Genomic DNA, 24164 nt, shown 5'->3' with positions numbered 1-24164 from the left:
ATCTATCTTAGGTTGAACAACTACCTATCGACGAAGGGTCGTCGCCCGACCTCTCGTTGTACGTAGAATTTCAAAAGGGATCACCGGGTCCTGCACGAAATTACTTCAAGTGACCATAATTTACTTGTAATGGACGAATTTATTCGCAACCACCTGTAGGATCGTCATCTCGGAACCTTTAAGTCACTTATTTTTATAAGCTACGTTTCTTGGCGGTATTTTTAGAACGGTAATTCTTTACGCGATCTAATAAAACCGATATCTCTTCGAAAAAATAAATTTTAATACACGATTTTTACATAAATATTATATATAAATTCCGAGTAATCATACTCGTGTGATAATTAAATAATATACTATAAGACAAAAAATTTCGAATGTCTTTTATTATATTTATTTTTAATCTGTTTAAAAACAGTTATTAATTTTTTAAACCACTTCATTTCGTTCAATTTTGATGTTTCTATTACTTTCCTGGAGTGCGCAATTTGATTTAAAAGTTTATGCACATTTACAATGAAACATAAAACTTAATTTTCCAGATTTAATTTTATTGCACATTTAAAATTTAAAGCATTAATGTAAATATCATTCATTCCTATTTATATTTGCACAATTTGCAATATTTTGTAATATTATACGAATGCACAAACTAGAGTTAATTTTGAACCGCAGTAAACGATACTTCGCTTCCTGTCAGTTTCCTGTCAAGATTGTGCCAAATAGGAGTATGTACAGAGATCAGCTTTGTATGAGTGGGCTTAATTATTTAGAGGTTTACATAGATTCTCCAGAGATTCGCGGTTCTCCTCCGATATTCGCGACAAATAGGGCGAATTTGAAACAGAATTCTAATACAAAGCTCTGTTGAATATTGTACGTCAGAAAGATAAGCCGAGCTACTCTCACATGTATATGCTTATGTTTGGCAGAGGGAAAAGGGAAAGAGAGAGAAACTGATCTGTTTGCGCTAATAGAGGTCAAATTTCGTAAAAGGATCTGAAAAGTAAACGCAGCAAGCAAGATGCTTTTCATGACATATAATCAGCTGATTACCTTGCAAACTACAAAATGCTTTCACGAGATTCATAACAGCCTCGAGAAGAAAATCGCATCTTATCTCGATAAAATGAACAAAAGGCAAAGATGCATATAATATTTTTGATCACAAACAAATAAATAATTTTAAGAAAAAAAATTAATGTGCATCAATCGTAATGAAAAAAAGCATAGAAATAAAACAAAATACTTCAATTTTCTAATACCGTTCTTTTTAGAATGTAGAAAAAACAATGTATGTAATTTTCGAAATTATCGAGCTCTATTCATAGCTTTAAGTTTTTTTTAAAAAAGAAATTTATTTGCTCAACGTATTTTTCAATGAATGATCAATATTATATAAAAAATAATATATATCTAAAATATTATTAAATATATATATAAAAGATAGAATATATATCTCTAAAAAATATTAATGTAATTTATATCTTGATAATTATCACTAGAGAAAAAGAAAGAGAGGATTTATTATATCAACAGTTTTTTTCAACATTACTATTTGTAAGTTAGTTTGACAAAGCAGCCCTGCAAATTTCCCTTTGCAGTTAGTTGGCATGATATGGTATCTAATCTTCCGTAATTGTAGCTTCCCACACAGTTGTAATACCAGGATAATACTGCATTTATCCCCGTATATAATGATGATTTCAAAGATACCCATTGAAATTGGCAAGGTTTCCATCATACTGCCGCAGATTGCGACTCCCAATTACGAGTCAGATAAGATACGCGATTGAACAGGATAGGTGGAGGAACATGGCTTTTCCAATCGAATATAATGTAACTTTCCTTACAATTTTCACTTTCATTCGAATTCTCGAATCGAGTTAAAAAAAAAAAATATTTCTTCCCAAATTTTCGCTAACAATAAAAATAATTTCCAAATTTTTTCGGAAATAAATACTAATGCAATGCTTTTGATATTTCAGCATCTAATCTCGATATCTAGGAATTATCTCGTACAATAATTTTAATAACACATCAATATTTCTCTTTTTTATTCAGTGTGAAAGAATCCTAATTTTATAAACGCGCAATAAGGAAATAATTAATATAAATATATTTCTTGAATGTCTTGAGACACTAGGAAAACCAACATTGAATTCAATTAATCTAATCTTTAAATCTTTATTTCTGTTTCAGCTATTAAGTTCAATCGTGGTAGTTGGTGGAACAAATGTAGCTGGCGCGCTAACACATCACCCTCGGGAATTGGCGCAAAGACAGGCATTCCTTGAAACCCGACAATGCGTTGAAGCACGTTTGACCACGCAGCGGGAAAATCAGCAACAGGTACGTTGCTGCATTTATGAAAAACTCGTATAAATGCACGTCCAACTTACATGTTGCCCAACATAATGCAATAAAAAAATTGAAGAATAAGAAAAATTTATGAAATATAATTTTAATAATATAAATATGATAAAAATAAAAATTATCATATTTATAATTTTGAAATAACTAACTTTCTCTCTCTAATTATTTATGAAGCAATGCTGAAAGAAGATTGGAATGTTGAATTTTATTCATTAAGAAATATCAAAGTTGTATTAAAAAAAATAAACTCTAAATGTAACACGCGCGTAAATAATAAATATAATTCAAAACAAAATTACTGAGAAGTTATTATTAGTGAGCCAAGAAAAATTGAGAGCCATAAAAGCAAGAGAAAATATTTCAAAAGAATCTCTAAGTTTCTTTTGAAAAAGAAAATTGAAAAATATTAACCGAAAGGTCAACGGTAAAATTTATCGATATGAAGAAAAGAACGAATAAAATCTTGATTAGATCTCGTAAAGATTGACCCAGGAAAATTTAATTTTTTACATGTAGCTAAAGAAATAATGTATCTCTTGAGAAACATTTCGCTCTCTATAAAGATATTTCTTAATACAAACTTTAATACAGAAGACCTTAAATACAGAATTGTGGATTCGTTTCGATGAACTATTCCTATAATAGTTCCCATAAATTATGAAAAGATATTGAAGCCGATTTAAATATCATAATTCTCTATTAACGGTAAAGAAATTGTTGCACGTCTAGAAATGACACGATAAGAATAAGTGAGATCTATTTAAACGTCAGCTCCTTTTAATCGACATCAATAAAGCCATGTCACGGAAATAGCGATTATTATCTTATTGCTCTGGGACGTCATCCTATTAGAAATAATTGATATCTTTATTAATTACTAATAATGCCATCACGCAAACCGCAACATGAGCATGTGAATACATGAAGATCTTTGAGTTTAATACTTAGAATTCAAACCATCCGAACAATTCAATGAGAAAGCACATATTCTCAAAAATCCTTAATTGTAGGAATAATTAACATATGTATCTATTTTAAATCTAAGTCAAAAAAGATTTTGAAGAAACTTTCATGACGAGAATAATTTGCTAAATATATTTTTAATTATTTTGACAAGGCCGGGAAAATATATCGTACACGTTTCTAGAAAGAAGAAATCTCAATAAACAAAAAATTAGTAAATATTAGCTAAAATTTATAAAATTAATTAAACTATGGAATTTGATTCTTCCAAGTACGCATTACATCGCTATAATTTACTTGTGAATAAAATTCATATAATTAAGAACAGAGGTAAAAATATTGTATCTTGTCAAAATGCTGTAAAATTATTCCGTCTTGATGACTTGAGCAAACGAAAATTAATAGATAGCGAGAAAAACTCGGAGAGAATTTTTTTTGATTGTGACAATCTTCTTGCAGTGATGCAAGATATAATTTTCCATTGGAAAATGTTAAATAAAGGTAGCTTTAAGAAAATGCGCTGAATAAAAATCATAACAGTGAGATTTCACGAATCCTTGGATAAAATATTTTTTAAACGCTCTCGACGAACGAGTTGTAGAATCGAACGAAGCTCGATTAAAATACATCAGATACTCAACGGCACAATATCCGGTATGAATTCAATCAACTCGAAGATGAAAACGCGCCATTGCGATTTCGCGTATATATCGTTATCGGACATGTGATTAAAAATCTTTTTCATACAAAAGATGTAGAAGCAACACCGAGCGATTCCATTTCGGCTTTCATTCGGAAATTCAAAAGGATTCGCCATAGAATATTCTCCATAAGCGAATTTCGTCGCAAGTATAGATGTATATACAGGATTTATTCTCGGGAAGTATAAGTCCTTTTATCCGTGAATTTCTTCATAAGTATATGCGATCAAATTTTATATTTTATCGACCTGAGGCAATTTTACAAATAATCTTGCATCATATAAAGTTATATTATTTTCGAATATTAAGATTGGTGATAATAATATTAAATATGAATCTTTTTTGACTCAGCAAATGTGACAATTTAATTGTCATTTTTTAATATATAACAAATATATATCTGTCATTTATCTGTCAAAAGATATTGTCATTTTTAAATATATAAAAAACATCTTTGCGTTACACAATACGTTATAGTTGAACGTACAATGTTCAATGTGCGTCTATATTTCTGTTCGAGAAATGGAAATAAATAATTTACACCAGTGTTATATTTTCCGTGAATTGTTCCTCTCGCGCACAATCAACGACAAATTGACGGGAAGCAACGTTTTATAAAATTATTATCCCGCAAAAAGAGATAGTTTCTTTTTAAAATAACACACTGAAACGAACTGAATAGGTTCTTGAATAGGTTTTTGTTTGATTCTCCGTTGAACGAGCGCATATTATCGTTAATAATTTTCGTAAAAACTTTATTTTGCCAGAGTGCGTTGAACAATATTGAGACATAATTGTTAATTATTTTACAATATCGTGAACTCGGTAATCGCACGCGTTTACTGTACTTCACTGATGGTAATAGGAGCTTGGCACCGCGTGTATTAAAACAATATTGTGTGTGCTTTCGAAAGCACGTGAATTCGCTCCGAGAACACCAACAAAGCCGCGGTGAATTTATTTTGCGTGAACGTGTTGCCCAGCAGTCGAAAAATAATGGACGCGTTATTTGCGCAAAACTTGAATAAAACAGACTGATTGTTCATTAACTATTTGCTCTGCTCCAACGTATTTTTGATGCATTGTATTAAAGCACACATATACATTTTTTCTTTCTTTTTTTTTATCGTTGCTTAAATAAATTTCTAAAAAAAAAAAAAAAAAATATACTTCGATCAAATAATGTTTTTGTCAATAATCAAATATAATGAAATTCCAAATTTATTAAATTTATTCCAATTTATTTTTTCATTACGATATGCCTGTAAATATAATATTTATTATTTGTATTTTTATCTTTTATATTTATATTTATTGTATATTTATTTTCATTTATTTTGTTGAAATTCTGGTATAACTAATGTTAAAAATTCTTGTAAAATTTATGTTACATATATGTAAATGTAAATACCAAATAAATTTCGTTTTTCAAAATGTATATTCATTTACTTTCAACTCTCATTGTATACATAATGTTTAAAATATCGCCATCATGACAGATACACAATCGGAATTCTCCGAAGCCGATTTATTTAAAGCGACGCACGAAAATAACTGAAACCGAAATAATTGCCGGAAAGCAGCCAGGATCTATTAAAGCTAGCGTCTTATCGTGCATCGCTCATAACCACGATGGGCCAACAACGGAATGGCTTTATGCTATTAATCAGAAATCTGTGACCTGTCACGATATCTACCTGCTATTATTCGCATCTGCTCATCGATCGTTCGCAATCACTCAATATATGCGACAACATCGAACGTGCATGCTCGTTTAACCGACGAACAATGTGCACCGAAACGCGCGCGTGTCAATATTCCTGTCTCTTCTCATCCGACAATATTGGCGAAGATCAATTCTCGAAGAGAACGCCAATATAACACGAAAAAATAATAACCCATTTCCAGAATTAAAAAAAGTTTTCAACAAAAAATTCTTAAATAAAAATCTTATTAAATTAAAATCCATTTAATTTTATTTAATTTTACTCCACTTAATTTTACTTAAATTTAAAAAAATTATGCTAAATAAAATTTTTTTCTTTATATAATATTTAATAGAATATTTTAAAAGTATAATAATATTTAATTGCCAAATATTTCTAAATTTCGAATATAAATTTTAACAGCCCGTCAACATCATTAGTAGCATTGAAATAAACTCAAATCTCAATAAAAGCGACAATCGTGGGATGCTTTAGGATCGACATCAGATCGCGTTTGTATTTTATACGCAAGTACATACCGCGATTCTAAAAGTGCACAGAGCTATGTCCGACACGCACGCACATCGACCACCAACGTAAAGCTTGTCGAACGCTTGTCGTCGACTTTGCCCGCGCACTTGAGAAGTTCCCACGATGTTGACGAGCTCCACGTGTCGAACAAAGCGCCGCGCAATACTGCTTACCCGTGCAATGAAATCGTGTTAGTTCGATATACACGATCCCCGCGGAGTAGCGAAGATTACTCGGCTATCGTAAAGCTTGTTCATCCGGTTGAATTCACGATGCTATACAATTTCCATTTCGATCGTGGAAACATCCATCGAAGTTACACGCAACTCGTACTCGTTTTTCTATAATATTTTATTTGATGGAAAAAAGAAATGTTACTCTCTAAACAATTTCACGCGAATAAATATTGAATTAAGATAAATATTAAACTTATATGATATTAAATTATATCTAAATTCTGAAGACGTAGAATTGAATTTAAATGGATATTAGAATTTTATTATTCAGTCGCAATTTACGAGTTTGCTTTCGTTTTCAATCGCGTGTAATCTTCGAAGAACGCCTCTCACAATTGTATTAAAATAAATCGTCTAAGTGTTTGAAGAACACTCAATTAGATTGAAGAAAGATTCTCATTACGAGCAATGATTTGCGCAATGAGTGTATATATGTATATCTTGGATCATTGTCCGAGTGTAATGCACTTTAGCTCTTAAGACTGTATTAATCTGTAAGTCTCCCCCTCCCCCTCCCCCTCCAAGCAGCACATACATTGGCCTATCCATTATAATCCTTGACACACAGATTGCTCGAGAGAATCCTTCTCAAGGACTAACAATAATAGCTGTTATCAATCCATTATCACATAAATAGAGTGATTATTATATTATATAGTATAATATTAGCAAATGTAATGAAATGTAAAATTATTTTTGAATAATTAACAGAACTATCGTGCAGATAAAGATAGAAGACAAACAAAACTAACATTATAATTCTATACGATATAAGCATATAACACACACACACATGCTTTTATAATTAAATTTCTATACTTTAATTCATATTTTTATTATTCTACTTTATTATATATTTTATTATATACTTCTATTTATCTTATTATGTTTGAATTATATATCGAAATCAAATATACTCTACGGCATTAATTTATTTTCCAGGAAAGACTTCTACTCAGCGTATTACCCAGACATGTCGCCATGGAAATGAAAGCCGATATAGCCGGAAAGCCAAAGGATACGATGTTTCACAAAATTTATATTCAAAGACACGATAACGTCAGGTACGTCACATCGAATGAGAATTATTCAAAACACACGCTTAAAAAAAAAAAAAAAAGAAAAAAAAAACTTATTTAAAAATGCCACTTTAATATTTCGCAAATGAGATCCAAATTTCATATTATCATAATTCAAAGAAATTATTACAATTTACATATATCAATAAAATCAATATGTTTTATGCCGAATTCGAAATGACACTCATAGCCATTCGATCACACAATTATATCTAACTTCAAAATGAAAATTTAATGCGTTATAGCGATACCACGCATTCGATTTAAGCGTACGCAGTTCCCATAGAGAGAATTCTAGATCGACTTGTAGCGAGTTGACATGGGACGTAACATTCGAACTTATATATCTGACACTCCACTAAGCTCGGATCAATCTAACTTAACCGGCGAATTTGCAAAGAGTAAACGTCACGTTCATTTGACTTTAATTAGTTTCCATAATCTTGCGATTTTTTATTATTAGCCCTTTCTTTTCTTTTCAAATTGTTTAAGCCAATATTTCCCTACGACTATAATTTTGTTAGTTGAAATTAATTATCGGAAATTCTTTGTTTAAGAATGATTTTCCAGAAATTGTTCTAATTAAATCCAGAATTTAATCAAATAACTGTTTTTAGATATTTATTTAATTTCAAATATTTCAGCATTCTGTTCGCCGATATTTGTGGATTTACTTCGCTCTCCGATCAATGCACTGCCGAAGAGCTCGTCAGATTGCTCAACGAACTTTTTGCACGGTAAGAGAAACGCTGTAATAAAAGAAAAACCATCGCTCCAAACTTGCTTAAAAATTCGATGCATATTAAAATGAATAAATAAATCGACTACAACCGAATGGCTAATATCATTGAGCAACAAAGAATATTGTATTATTTTCTTTTCAAAATAAACACTCAATATTTTAGCTTTTATACATTTTTTGTAGCCACGAATTTTTCGTATATCTACAAGATCAATATTTCTAAACATTGCTCAAAGAATAAAATATAGTTTCAATGCATAAATGTCAAAAAACCGCGCTATTCTTTCATGCATACAACCAGAATTCTTTTAATTTCAAAAAAAATTTCATAGATTTAATAAAGTTTAAAAGAAGTGTAACAAGATAAATCACGTTAAATCAACAAAGTTAATTTCATTTATTTGACTCAATATCAATTACTTTTTTCTTCCTTCTCTTTGCAATATTGATTTCTTGAATCTCGTAAATATTCTTGTTCCTCGAGTTTACAGAATCCTCTCTTTATATACGTAAATCCCCTTTGCAATCTCGTAAATTGTATCTTTGTTGAATATCACTTTGACACGCGTTTGCGTTTTGCAAACTACGTACAAATCACGTTATTCTAATCCTCAAGTCGAATTACGTGATGTCGCCATAAAATTCCTTTGACTGTTCCCGGCTATTATCTATATGAGAGAAATCTAGGATGACAAATTATAAGTTGTATACGATTAACGCGCTACTTGTGGAATAATATTCTGCGTGTATGTTTTTGACAGATTAATTTTTAGATATATACTTATTATACCCCATATTTTGATGAATAACGTCTGTCTCGTATTTGTATCAAGAGTTTCTCAACACCCTCGACATCCTCCCAAGTTCTCCTCGATTGAATTGATATTCCTCATGTCCGACGAGCCCCTCGAGAAGGCTTCGAAAGCTTTAGATTTCGCGTCCCTGGTGACTTTTCGGGTCAATAGGGTCTCCTTATCCTATTACCAAGAGGGATTTGCTAAAAGGTCATAAAGGCAGGTATCAGTCGAGATCACTTTCTGGGCTTCTGCGAATGCGACGCTTTCATTTTCACAAGAAAAAGCAAAATTAACTCTTAAAAAGAACGTTTGCGCGATAAGAGAATATAAAAGAGTGTAAATAGCGTCGAATTTCGATGAAAAATGTCAGATAAAATTGTTCTCATCTCCTAGCATTATTAAAAAATAATTGTAACATTGCGTTATATATCTTTGGATTATATTAAATAACAAAAATTAACAAATTAATTATTCGTAAATGTTTTTTTATGCAAAACATTTGCCAAAAGCATATATCTTTTACACACACACACACACTGAATAAATAGTGAGTGTGTTGAGCATAAAATATTGCAGTATAAATGATGAAATAAAAAGCTGTATTATCGATTTAATTCTCGAAGATTTATGCGTTAATACGTTAATAATTAAATTATTTAATTGCCATATTTGCGTCGCGACTGTATACGCAGCTCCCCATCGAGACTGTTATTTCATGTATATATCATATTAAACTAGTTTAACATAATACCCTATGCGTTACGCGGATTTGCCGCGTGTGAAATATTAATAAACCCCTTCCGGCACCTCGAATTAATTTTGTATAATACGCGCCGCACCAAGTGCGACGTTACTGAATATCTAATCTGAATAAACCGATAATCTTGCGGTTGTTAGGGCCTTACCTTTCGTCAACGTGCTATCTCTATCTATCGTTTCGAATTAATTTAATCGTATTTAACCCACGTAATATCCTATTCAATCTTTTTCTTATTCAATCAAGTCAATATCAAAAAAAAATATAATAATGATAAAAAAAAATTTAAATATACAATTAGAAATTTAATTATGAATGAATTAATGCAAAAAAAAAGCTTTAACGAAACATTTCGATATGAATAAAAATTACACGATATCTTTTCGCGTGAAAATTACGTTAGAAAAATATCGCATAAATTACGTAGAACGTAGACTGTACGTGACGAAAAAAATAGTAGAGTATTTTTGTACACCCATTATGTTGTTACAAACATGGCATCCGCGTGAGGTTTGACCGCAAAAATAATAGCGTTATACGTGATGTTTTTCTAAAAAAGATTTCTCTCGATTTCTTCGAGCTGAATTTTTCACTCCATCAGAGCTTAAAGTTTCTTCGACATTATTACGTTTAAATAAATCATGACGTTAAATTTCTCGGAAATATTCCGCAGGTTTGACAGGCTAGCCGCTGAGCATCACTGCCTCAGGATAAAGCTTCTCGGAGACTGTTATTATTGCGTTTCCGGACTTCCGGAGCCACGACCCGATCACGCTCATTGTTGCGTAGAGATGGGATTGGATATGATCGACGCAATAACGTAAGTCAATAACGTAAGGATGTTTTCTTTACCCTCACATAAATCTTGATCACATATGTAGTAGAGCCTTCTTTCAGTCGAAAAATAATCCTGTATTTATATCTATTTTCTGAAAGCGATACATATGATAAGTGATAATAAATAATTTAGTAGCTTTATCACGATTCAAAACATATCCGTTTTTGACATCATAAAATAACAAAAATATATATCACAGAGAGATTTCGTCGGCAATATTAAAGGTTCGCATAGTATTTCATATGCGTTTGATGTAGAAAGGAAAAACGCAAGATAGAAACAGTCAAAGATAGAATATCGATAGCTGCCCGGAAGCGAATTAAATGGATCAAAGTAACATGCGATCAATAAATGATGCTTTCGTTTGTATCCGCGAGACGACCGCAGAAAACTACCGAGCGTTGCTGTGTCCTACATGTTCGTGTTGTTTTCATAAAACGCGTTTTACCGCCAAAGAGAAGATTTCCTTGGAGAGCGCAGTATATGCACTCGTGATTGAGGCTGATATTATATTGAATATGAGTCACCATGAAAGGGCACCGTGGGGGTCTTTCTATCACTAAATCGCGGATAAATTCCCGACGAGTATAAGCGTTTGAATTGCAATTTAATTTCGCGTTAATTATGTTAAAGATCTCCCTTCGTCAAATTTGATGATGTCTAAATCTCTCGAAATATTTAGCCGCGAGAATGATCCTCTTGTCAAACTGCGCCAGAAAGTCAACGTACGAATAAAAACGCGCGAGAAATCACGTATGAAAAATATTAAATAATAATTATTGTAATTGAGCGTGTCGCGAAAAAGAATTGATGTTTATGCATCTTCTCTTCACCGAATAATGAGAACACTTTAACTTATCCGATAGTTCGAGCATCGAGAGATAACATTCTTCGAGCTACGCTTAATGATGAAAGTTTGTTTTCATTTCATGCCACGACCGGCTCGGTTATCCTGGCTACTTTCGCGCCCAACGACCAACACAAAGAAGGGACGATAAATTCACGCGTCCGTATCTCTTCGTAGATTGGTTCGCGAAGTAATGGCCGTAAACGTGAATATGAGAGTCGGCATCCACACGGGTCGGGTTCACTGCGGGGTCCTCGGACTGAGAAAATGGCAGTTCGATGTTTGGAGCAACGACGTGACCTTAGCCAATTACATGGAAAGCGGAGGGATACCCGGGTGAGTACAAGTAATTTTCTTCGAGATATACCGGCCCCCTCAACTGATTCCTCGTTCTCTCTTCAAACCTCGCCCCGATCGACGGCAATAAATTACGTCGATAAATCCCGTACAATTTTATGCTTCTTATTGTTAGTCCTCATAAAATATAATTACTTGGCATAAAAAAATTTCACCATTCTTGCGAAACTTATTTAAATAAAATATTATAATAAAAAAGTATATGCACAAAAGAAAAATATAGGACGCTGACTTTTTAAGGAAGCGTTTTTCGAGCCATGTTTATAGGAAACTTTATGTTCAGAATTAAATTTCCTGTAAAATGTCAAAGTCAGGCCGGAAGGTTTGGACCCATCCTATATAATTCCTGTTGAGAGGCAATCTCTTTGACATGGGTAACAAGTGTCGGTATATCAACGGTGCTAATATTAGATGGAAGTATGGTGTTTCGCAGACGCGTGCACATCACGAAAGAGACCTTAGATTGCTTGGGCGGATATTACGAAGTGGAGGAAGGCCGCGGGGGCGAGAGAAACGCGTATTTGAAGGACCACAACATCAGAACCTACTTAATTGTCCCTGGAGACACCTTTAAGGACAATATAACTAGTTCGGGGATGCGAAAAAATTTTCCAGCGAATGGTAATGTGTCCAAAGAGATGAGGGTTATGGGTCACGGCTCGCAACACGGGAAACAAACTAAGTAAGAGCTCTTCAATTATTGCTGCTTAATCTCTTAGCCCTTGATCTATAACGTCGTAACGATACACCATCTCGTTACTTAAATTATTTATATATAATTCCCGAGTAATCTCAGAAATTATAATATGGCGAAACATTGCTCTTAATTCTGTGTAATTAAAAGATAATCATATCACAATTGTTCTATCCATGTTTTTAAATTTACAATAACTGTAAAATATCATTAATAAATTGACAAAAATAACGTGATTAATCTGTAATAAATATTACAAAAATGGAATTATTAATATCGTGAATGAACGCTAAGTAAGTTATACGTACAACGTTTTATATTCGGATAATATTTGCCATGTGTTTTAATAGATTAGGCTTTGGCGAAATCATCGAGGGCGAAAAGGATCCCGAAGATGAGGTGAATGAATATCTGATGCGAGCAATCGATGCTAGAAGCATAGATCGATTAAGATCTGAACACTGTACGCCTTTTATATTAAAGTTTCGAAGACCGGATGTCGAGGAAAAGGTAAAAAAAAAAAATTACTGAAAAAAAAAAAAAAAAGTAAAAAGATTCACCGAATTATGACTTATCGAATTATAAAAAATATATTTATAATTATATTTTATTTAATTGTACTCATTTATAATCTCGCATCTTTTAATAAAATTGATTTTAACGTAAAACTATGAGAGAACTAATGATGATATTTATTATAGTTATTATTGAATTTTAAATGACAATTTTTATAAAATATTTGTATTGCATTATTTTTATAGAATCTTTTAAACGCTTAGAAGAGAGTTATATTCTATTTATTTTATTTCGGATGTTTGTAATTAATTTAAGTAACATGTGCAAAATGCAAGTTATAATTACACGTTCATATTGCGTATATACAATTAAATTCAACCAATCGACGCGGTAATCGGTGCTTAAATAGAAGTCCATTTAAACTTAATTAAATTTTGGTTAATTCACTAAACAGATATTTGGATTATCTTCCGCGTAATTTAATCGCGCCTCGCATTCAATTTGCAGCGATGTTTTACATTTTCGCATTTAAAAGAAAAAGTTTCGAATGAATTGTTCACAATGAGAAAGCCACAGTTCAAACAAATGCAAACGCGTTAGCTATAAATACTCGAGGGTACAAATGAAAACAATGCGGGATATTGCAATTGTTTTAATTACCTGTTGCAGTACTCGCGCGAGAGAGACAGGATGCTCTCCGCTTATTTCGTGTGCTCCGGCTTCGTCTACATGGTCGTTGTGGTCGCAATAGCCATCACCCTCGCCGGGTAAATACACGTGGTCGATAAATCCTACCTTCCATAGAGCCGTATACACGCGCGATACCTTTACTACACTCCCAATCAACCATCTGTATACAGTCATATGCTCGCATGCTTCACGTTAGTCTGCAATTGTTCATTGCACTAATTGTAGTAATCACTACAATAATCGTGCTTGACATCTCGAAGAATATACAGCAATATAAAATATGAATGCAAAATATATTCTGTACCTTCAAGTTAAAATTGTTATTGAACAATTAGATTTCTATCACAATTTTACGTTAGTTTAATGATTAAAGTTTTATTAAAGGATTAATAAAGATTAAAAGTTTTATTCTATTCGGCGATTCGTATATTACCTCACGCTTTTGATCTGAAAATTATTATTTTATGCTTGAGTAGATGAGAAAAGCAAACCTCTAACGTTTTCGATCCCTATTCTAAATAAATATATATATATATATTTCACGAAATACCTGCTTCAACAGCTGGATATTATTGTGTAATTTTGCAAGTCAAAATTTTATTCCTATTTTTAATTTCAAATTTCTTAGGTTTTGAATTTCCAATTTCATGGATTCTAGAGGAGATCTCGATAGATTTATTTCATATACATAAATTGATTTTAAGTTTCTATTTTCTACTTCAAAATAAACAATAAATATATATCAATAGTGATAAATATTTTTAAAAAAAATTACCCAATAATTTAATTGATATAAATTTGATAGTATAACTTACACGACAAACATAGAGTCTCTCGCGCCAAAAGTGTCTTTTATCTTTGTAGGAGCGTATACTTTTACGTCTGCACCGCGCTTAGCATACTGGTGATAGCCTTGATCAATGCCGTCTTATTAGCGGAAAAGAACGAGGTAAGCTCATTTGAAATATGTAAAACTTTCCACGATATCTTTCGAAAATTGCGAAAACCTTGCATAAAAATTATTTCTCCTCTCAATTATGTCGAAACACATCACACACACACGCACACGCACACGCACACGCACACACACACGCACACACACACACACACACACACACACACACACACACACACACACACACACACACACACATATATATATATATAAACGCGATATTTAAATCGCGCAGGTGATACATCACGTATCATGTCGGATCAATGACGAGATTATCTGGAAGAGTGCCACTTCCTCTTGACCTTGACCAAGTGGCAGGCTTCCAGGTCACTGTCAAAACACCATCGATCCCAGACATAGCCTCCCCTTCTTCTCTCGATGATCTCAACGATCATCCCCTATTTATCGGTTTTTATTAACTTTTAATTCATCAAAGATAATTGTGTTTTTTTTAGAGAGTACCACAATGGGTGAGAAGCACGGCCTTACAGATTTTCGAGAATCGCATTATCGCGCAAAGTATCGCGTCTATCGTCGTCTTTCTGACTTTAATCACGGTATTGTCGCCGTTGGTAAGTGATCGATTTGCATTTTGCAAAAACTCTATCTCTTCCCATTGTTATTTATTATTTTTATGTGAATTAGTATAACATTAAAGAAATGATTTGTTAAGCGATTAACGCGTACGACATGCGCTTCCTTTCCTCTTTTTATATCTTCATTCGATCGATCCCGCGTTGCTCTCGTTTTGGAAAACTCGTTATGCTAAAAATTATAGCGCGACGTAAATTCGAGTTCGCCGCCGTTAAAACTTTCGACGATAAATCGCGCGCACGGATGTCGATACAACGATTAATCACAAATGCCGAATAATAGTACTGATGCAAACGTTTAAATCACACGAACGGATGGAAGGATCACATGCCAGGTCGTATGCCGGATATTACGCCTTTCAGCGATCGAACGAGATCGATTTTCGTTCGCGTAATAAAACAGCGGTAAATAACGGCCGCTTCGTGTCCCTTTCTCTCGCAGATCACGCTAAAAGGAAGTAAGGATTGCGCCAGCAATAACACTTCGCTCTTCGCTGCGGAATGGCGGGAAATTTCCACCGTACAGAGAATACCGAAAAACAGCAGCGACAGCATATGTGACTATATCCTTTTTGGCGACGTAAGTGCAATATAAATCGGCGGAAGCCAAGACACTTCATATTCCGCGGTCATATAATTTTTCAAATAATTTTAACATATTAACATTCTTTCCTTTTAATTGTCGAAAAAAACCATAGGATACTAATACGATCATCTTTTAATAACAAAATTTTAATTTAATTTTAATATAATTGATGTAAATTTTTTTTTATTTAAAGAATAGAATTTTAGAGATTAGAATAATATGATTAAAAAAAGAAAGCGCTCTCTGTAATCTTAAAAAACAGAAAAAAAGGGGAGAAAAGAAAAAAAAACATTTTCAATAAAAATATCATTTAGAGAACAATTTTGAGGAAATGGCGAGATAATACGCGACTAAATATATTTCGCAATTATCAATGATTGCAGCTGTTTCCGGTTCTGGTAATGCTCGTGATGGTAACATGCGCGGTGTACCAGATCCTAACGCTGGTCTTTAAAATAACTGTATTAAGCATCGTTGTAACTTTTTATCTCGGGGTCAGCATTAACCAGCCACTAAACGAGGCCAACGTCGAACCCGCTGGAAGATGGTTGGCGAGCGTTTTGGTGGTTTTCTTCATGGCCTGCTTAGTGGCACACTCTCAACACACGGAAGCGACTTACAGGTTCGACACATTCTAACACGTTTTCCTCATCGTTACAGAACAATGGCTCCGAAACTTAAGCAAAGTCAGCTCGTAGATATATCTCGAAGCTGTACGATATTAGCTTTTAAAGCCCTTGTGAAATTTCCCACGAGAAGCTTCGTGGAAATGATGGTCGCGACAATTCTCTTGTGAATTGAATCCCGTGGAATAATTTCATAGTCGAGACAAGAAACCACGTATTAGAGAGAATAAACTTATTCGCGAAATATTTCATGAATATATATTGATGTATATAATTATATAAAACAGAATTTAATATGAACATCTACAATATATTAAGAATTATTGATGTATTAAAAAAAAATGTAACATTTTGTTACAAATCGAAAATTCTAAGCCTGATTCTATTTATTGCATGAAACATTCCGTATAATTCAAGAACGTAAATACCGAGCTTGGCTGGAAAGAATGACAAAGTTTTCGGTGCGGTAGAAAAATTAATGTATACCGTGCGCATCGATATAGATTAGACTTCCTGTGGAAGCTGCAAGCGACCGAGGAGAAGGAAGAAATGGAACACTTGAAAGCCTACAATCAGAAACTACTCGCGAACATACTTCCGGAACACGTGGCCGCCCACTTTCTGTCTACTGTCAATTCAGACGTAAGCACCACGCAAAAAACTTCAAGGAAAATTTTCGTGTACTCAGTTTCTCAAATACACCGTTAAAATACGATATATAATTGCTATTATAATTTTCTAATTTATATACTTACACACACACACACACATTTTATTATATATTACATCTTTCTGATTTGAATAAAACATAGTTTCATGATTTTCATTCTGTACGTTCGATCTAATTGCTGGGCAATTCTTTTGTAGTCCGCATAACAAGTAGCGTGCTTGAAATACAATAGATATAAAAAAAGAATATTTACAATATGCATTCTGACATTTCCTAACGAGGTTAAGCGATTATAGATTAAACAGTAATTTACATCTGAAGGGTAGCTGTACATAAAATAATATCTTGAAGTTTATCCTAATAAAATTAACTGGCCCTTCAACCCTCTTGTAAGAATCTTGTATCAGCAGTTTTATAAAAGTATGACAATTTGTTCCTTTGCTTCTCTTCTATTTTTTCCTGTTTAAATTAATCTAATTAAAATAATTAAGCAAATTAATTACATCCTAATTAGATGTTATAATCGTCTAAAGGGACACTTAGGATTTATTCCAACGATATTGCGCATATTTATGATTTAATTAGTCATTGCCAGAATTTTAAAATTTAATCCTTGCTTTGCAGAATAATTAAGAGCCTTAATTTGTGTATGGGAACTAATATGAGAGCGAATTTCAACAGTATTATATTTACCATTTGCCTAATTTGTCGTGTCTCGCCGACAGAAGCGATTCTAAATTTAATCCATCAAGTTAAATTTAAATATAAATTTCAATGTGTTTGTGAAATTGAATCTTGGTCTATCTTCGTACAAAATTAAAACACATTAAAGCAAAAATCGTAAAAAAGTATTACCGGAGATTTAAAATTACTACTGTAATTATTGTTAGAATTCAAAATTATTATATGACATTTTTAATAATACAGTTAATAAATTCCTATAAAAAAGATCTTCTCATTTTTTTACTTGATCCAAAAGAAAAATTATTTAAATAGCAGCATACATACAAAATTTGTCAATTATTTCGCAGGAATTGTACCACGAACAATGCGACTTTGTATGCATTATGTTCGCGTCGATTCCAAACTTTTCGGAGTTCTACGTTGAGCTCGAAGCGAATAATGAGGGTGTAGAATGCCTCAGGCTTCTCAACGAGATCATCGCTGACTTTGACGAGTTACTCGCCGAAGAACAGTTCAAGTACATCGAGAAAATCAAGAGCACGGGATCCACGTACATGGCTGCTTCGGGTAAGTCTCTCGCGAATTTTTTAGCGGCACCGATATAATCAATGAGGCTTTAATTCGCTCCCCCGAAGGCCGCGTTCCCATACCATTGGCTTTTCACCATTAAAAAAAAAAACAGCCTGCGCTATTTAATCGCCATATTAATCGAATTATAAATTAGCTTAATAATTCTTTAACTGATTTGGTGATTCGTACAATAAACTTGCAATAATAACATAGCAAAAGTTGCAAAAATATATAATCTTCACATTTTTTTTGTATAACTAATCTTTGATAATTATATATTCGATATCTCGAACGTATTCTTATAATGCACGTTCGCGTTAAAAAATCGCCATTTTTATTTCAGTAGAGTTTTACACATATTGCACGAAAATAAATCTAATTTTCCACTACCACATCCCGCTTGCTAATCAAATTATAATGAACATAGCAATCAGGATGCCGTCGCGTCAAGTTAACCTTTGTCTCTTTCTCTCTCTCTGTTGCATCTTAGGCTTAACGAAAAACACCTGCGACATGCGGGATTTTAAGCACGTAGTTGCTATGGCGGATTACGCTCTGAGGATCCGCGAGCAGCTGGCCTATGTCAATGAACACAGCTTTAATAACTTCCGCATGCGTGTGGGCATCAACATCGGACCGGTAATGTCGAAATACGTGAAATTGCAATATTCCATCGCACGCTGCGCCATTATTCCCTTCGTAAACAATTCGTAGATTACAACGAAAATACATCACTTGAGAATCCGAAGACATATCAAAAATTTATAATGACAATTCATCAAAATTGTATTTTGCTTCAATTTTAAATCGAGAAAATAGTAGATTAATATAATAATTAAAAATACTAATTCCACGACAAATTTCAACAATTTGCAAAAAAAAAAAATAAATAAATAAATTTTAATTTCTTTATCTTAAGGATGGCTCGATTTAAATCTCTATATGCGCAGTTTTTCCACAGTATTCACGTAGTATATATTTGTTATTTCATACTCGAACTCAGCTGCAAAATGATATCGAGAAAATTGCTTACGGATTCTCAAGGAGAGACTTAATGCGCGACGCGTAAATTACGCAGGTGGTAGCCGGCGTGATCGGTGCCAGAAAGCCGCAGTACGATATCTGGGGCAACGCCGTTAATGTGGCCTCCAGAATGGATTCGACGGGCGTGTTGGACGGGATTCAAGTCACCCAGGAGGTGCGCGATATTCTGATCGCCAAAGGATATCCGCTCACTTGCCGCGGGACGATCCAGGTCAAAGGGAAAGGTAGTATGATAACTTACTTCCTCGACGGACCGAAAGACAACACGAGGCCCGATCAGGTGGATGTCACCAAGACGAATTCCAACAACAACGACGCGATAAACAAAACAGCAGCCGACAATAACAGCAACAACAACGGGGCCGTCTGATTGGTACTATTATTTATAAACATCAACAATTAAAGAGTTAATGTTAGAGTTTGAATCTGAAATCTATTTTTTCGCTTTTAAAATAAAATGAAATTTATTAATTTATAATCTTTCGACAGTCGATAAACAAAAACACGAATATATAACTAATTTTATCTCGTATATTTAATATCTTTTCTATACAAAAAAATTAATAAAATAATATTGAAATAATGAGACATAACATTGTTATTGATGTTGTTTCATAACTTGGGAAATATTTATTTCTATCCTCGTATTTTCAATTTGTCGAATACGCACGATGCATGTTCGATGCAATTACATTATCACACGATCGATAAACTCATGATGAATCTGGATTCGCGAAGAGAAACGGAACGCGCGCGAAAAGAGATTATTATCTCAGGCGAAACACTAACAATCCACAGTAATATACAAACACAAATATCTACTTGAAATATTTTACAAATTGCTGTCGGAATACCCGAGAATATCATATTCTATTACGCTTGCCTCGCAACTTTTTTAACCCAACTTTGCATTCTTTTATAATATACGTATATGTCAATCATGCTTGAAAGTATTCCATTATCCGTTCTCATTAATGTATGCACAATCTAAAGTTAAGCAAAAAAAAATATGGAAAGAAAAAAGCATCGTATTCAATATTTTATTTAAATCGATACTGCTTTACAAAAAATATAAAGCCTTCTAATTTAAAAATAAACAAAACTACTTTATTATCTTATTCTTGAAGTTTAAGTAGCTTCAGTAGCTTATGTTGAAATATTTAAATATTTTTAATATATATTAATATTTCGACATTTTAATATATATTTTAATAAATTAATATATTTTTTATTTAATTCGATGTATTTGTACATTTCTTTCTTCAAACATTTATTCAAATATATTTGTTTCGTTCAACAAAAATGCTAAAAATTAACAAGTTCCTGCAGAAACAGCTTTGTTATTATTAATCTACTGATTCGCATTTTTTCCGGATGATGTATGTATTTTTATTTATTATTTAACATTTGTGCAGCGTGAAAGATTTTATCCGCTGTGCATATTGCGCAACAATATCCTGTTAATGTAAAGTTGCTACTATGTCAAGCTATACCAATTCGCCACGAGAATGAAGTACCTCCATAGTTAGGGGATTGTTATGTAACACTCTCAACCACATCGCATCGGGCAAATATGCGTGTATTACTGAGGACACATGCGCAATCAGTTACGCAACATACGTGATGGATGTTTTGTGCAAAATCTCGTTATCGCGACAATTTTTTAGGAATATTTCATATACTAACAGTATGCACAAGATTTGTCCACATAAAATCATGTGCAATAAATTGAGCCGATTAAGTAAGCGCGCTTTAGAAAAATTCAAAAAATTAAACAAAATTGCAAATTCGATAGTAAAATATTTAACGCGTGATTATGTAATAATCAAAATATTTAACATTCTGTGAAATGCGAATATATATTTAGGTTATTAATATATATTTAAAAACTAATTACTATGGAGATGTAGAAAGTGGCAAAATTAATTTTTCAAGTGTAATTTTCACAGCTCTTATAAAGATTATTGAAGATTCAATTAACGAACTGTGTGCAGTAAAAAATTAAAAATTTCACCAAGCGCTGTATCATCATCGCATTATGCAAATATTTGAAATTAAAAATTTGCATGAAAGACTTCTATAGATATATATCTTTAATAACTTCTAACTTGTATAATTAATAATTTTGTATATATAAATTATCTGTACATAATATAAAATCGTCTCTAGCTTGATCGTTAATAAATCGATAATGTCGACAGGTGGGAATGCTTGAGCAAGAATTCGCGACGGACGACGCGTCACATCGACGATAGAGAAAGTACCAATTATTTGATTCCTGTGTTATTTAAGACTTCTTCCTTGAGCTGGAGCCCAAAAAACGACCGCGTAATCTCTAAAGCGCGTGTGCACAAATTGGAGTAAACGACGTCAATCGACCTCTAACACACATAAATGGAAAAATTGCGCCACTAGTTTTAAGTCTCAAGGTAAACAAAGCGCGATAGACTCTCGCGAAAGTAATTCCCGGTATTTCGGTGCGAATTTTAAAGCGAGTTATGCTTAGTCATTCCAAAATTGATTATATTAAAAGAATTATGTAATCGTAAAGATCAAAATATTTCAAGTAATAAATAAAATCTCAAAATTAAAATACTTTTTGCAAATACTCGATAACAGATATCTGTCCAAAAAATATTGAATGCAACACTTATTTCTTTTTGTACATTACAAAAAAAAAAAAAAAACTTTAATTTTTGTACGCTTAAAATACTTCGGGAATAAAGAATCAGAACAGAAAAATATAACGATATTTTAATAACACACAACTATTTTTTATAAGCTATAAAGATAATCATCATTTTTACTGGTGTGTTTGATTCGTCTTGCGTAATTTCACCGAAAATCTGTATCTGTTTTAAATACAGCTATTTAACAGCTGATAAATTGAAGTTAAATGTGTACCGAAATGTCAAACGTTATCAAGATAAGCTGGAAGTGACAAGTTGTTTTCCTCCCAGCTACATCGTACTTAAACTTCAATGATGCCTACAAGGTATATGATTGTGTATTAGAAGTCTTCTGTTCTCTTCAAACGATAATCTAAAATTAATAAACGAGTGATATCGCAAGGATTATTTTTACGGTAATCGGTGTTTGGGTAAAAGATAAACATTATCAGAAACGTCTCTCGAGAAACGTCTCACTTCTCTAGAAAATTTCTTTCGAGGATGAACATGTATGATGCTAATTAAATAAAGTATTATGTACAAATAATTTTTTCAATTCATGTATAAAGTTAAATATACAATATATATATACACATAAATTCATATCTGATCAGATTTTCAAACATTCTCGCGTATTAATTTTATTCCCTATAAAACTAAAACAAACTAAGGTTTTTAATTTTATAATACATTAAATTCTCATATATTTTGAGATCAAATTATGTTCTTTATATGTATTTTATATTTGTATTTCAAGCAGATAAATATTTTTCATAACTTGTTAATATACTTTTTGAGACGAGAAATTTGTAATAATTATAATAATAATAATTTTAATGTGAAGAAATTTATTTTCTTACAACAATAAGAACGCCAATATTAACAATAAGAACGCCAACATCCTCGAAGAAATAAACACGCATAATATATACTTATGGATTTAGTATAATTGAAAACTTGGGGCAATAATATGTTAAATCTTACATAGCAATTAAAAATTGCTACTAATAATTCTTATGACATCCAATATATAGCTAATTTTCTGAGAGGTAATTCTAATGAATTATATTATTCTAAGAGAGAAAACACACATTTTTTCATTGGATTCAACATGTTATTGACCCAAATACTTCATTTATGAAATGTGATTTGTAGATAGTAATTTGATTATTTTTAATAATTTCTGAATTAATTGCGATATATATATATATATATATATATATATATATATATATATTAATTTCTTTGACGTGTCCGGCAAGTTGAACATTTTGACACAAATGTTTGTGTTATTCTAGTCAATATGAAAAGTATCACATAAATATGTATATGTGTATGTAAACATGTCAAAAACAAATCGAAAAAGATTAAGTCTAATACAACGAAACCGTGGATGAACAAACCTCATATATGTACATATATGTAGTTTGCTTTAACAAGAAGGGGACCACGGCAAAATAATTGAATGTAATTATGTATAATGATTGAAATGTAGCCACCTTTAAAAATGTGAGAATTTTATTTTTATTTTGTATTCGTGTGTTTACTCTCTTTATAATTATGCTAGCTGATATGATTAAGTAAAAGAAAGCCCAACATTTCTCAATACGTAGAATTCATTAAAAAATTAATCCCCTAAAGAAAATTCTTAACAAAAATTATAATATATAATTTAAAAATTAATTAACTTAAAAATTGCTACAAATTATTAATTTTTTGTTTTTTAATTATCGAAATATTTTGTATTTTAATTATCGAAAAATTTTCCTTTCATATTAAATAACCAAAAATTATATTTTAGTAATATAATTAATTTTTATTGAAATATGTAAGACAGAATATATAAAATCCAAAATAAAAAATTATTAACTACATCATTCATTCAAATTAAAAATTTATAAGAATATAAAAATATAATACTATTAAGAAATAAACTA

The 24164-nt window shown here is 32.0% G+C and overlaps 2 protein-coding genes across 8 annotated transcripts in view; one reads left to right on the top strand and one right to left on the bottom strand.

Moving 5' to 3' along the window:
- The window catches only part of LOC126853090 (adenylate cyclase type 5), an 85905-nt gene extending 62451 nt beyond the window's left edge, over window positions 1-23454 (top strand). For 3 of the 4 annotated variants that reach the window (XM_050598520.1, XM_050598523.1, XM_050598522.1), the window contains 17 exons: window positions 2203-2352; window positions 7456-7577; window positions 8237-8329; window positions 10562-10708; window positions 11751-11909; window positions 12364-12612; window positions 12975-13134; window positions 13810-13907; window positions 14695-14779; window positions 15241-15357; window positions 15821-15958; window positions 16348-16586; window positions 17094-17232; window positions 18292-18511; window positions 19005-19153; window positions 19593-19931; window positions 21760-23454. In XM_050598520.1, coding sequence (XP_050454477.1) covers window positions 2203-2352; window positions 7456-7577; window positions 8237-8329; window positions 10562-10708; window positions 11751-11909; window positions 12364-12612; window positions 12975-13134; window positions 13810-13907; window positions 14695-14779; window positions 15241-15357; window positions 15821-15958; window positions 16348-16586; window positions 17094-17232; window positions 18292-18511; window positions 19005-19153; window positions 19593-19928 — 2601 coding nt within the window. In that variant the 3' untranslated portion in view covers window positions 19929-19931; window positions 21760-23454. Of the gene's footprint in view, window positions 1-2202; window positions 2353-7455; window positions 7578-8236; window positions 8330-10561; window positions 10709-11750; window positions 11910-12363; window positions 12613-12974; window positions 13135-13809; window positions 13908-14694; window positions 14780-15240; window positions 15358-15820; window positions 15959-16347; window positions 16587-17093; window positions 17233-18291; window positions 18512-19004; window positions 19154-19592; window positions 19932-21759 lie in introns of those variants that run through there. The other variant, XM_050598521.1, reaches the window with a different exon arrangement.
- Window positions 1-24164, bottom strand: part of LOC126853104 (uncharacterized) — a 137966-nt gene that overhangs the window by 78152 nt on the left and 35650 nt on the right. The window lies entirely within an intron of this gene.

The sequence above is a fragment of the Cataglyphis hispanica genome, chromosome 11 (assembly GCF_021464435.1).
Source record: "Cataglyphis hispanica isolate Lineage 1 chromosome 11, ULB_Chis1_1.0, whole genome shotgun sequence".
In the NCBI taxonomy this organism is placed as follows: domain Eukaryota; kingdom Metazoa; phylum Arthropoda; class Insecta; order Hymenoptera; family Formicidae; genus Cataglyphis; species Cataglyphis hispanica.
The sequence above is the reverse complement of the archived record's forward strand: the minus strand, read 5'-3'. Positions and strand labels throughout refer to the sequence as shown.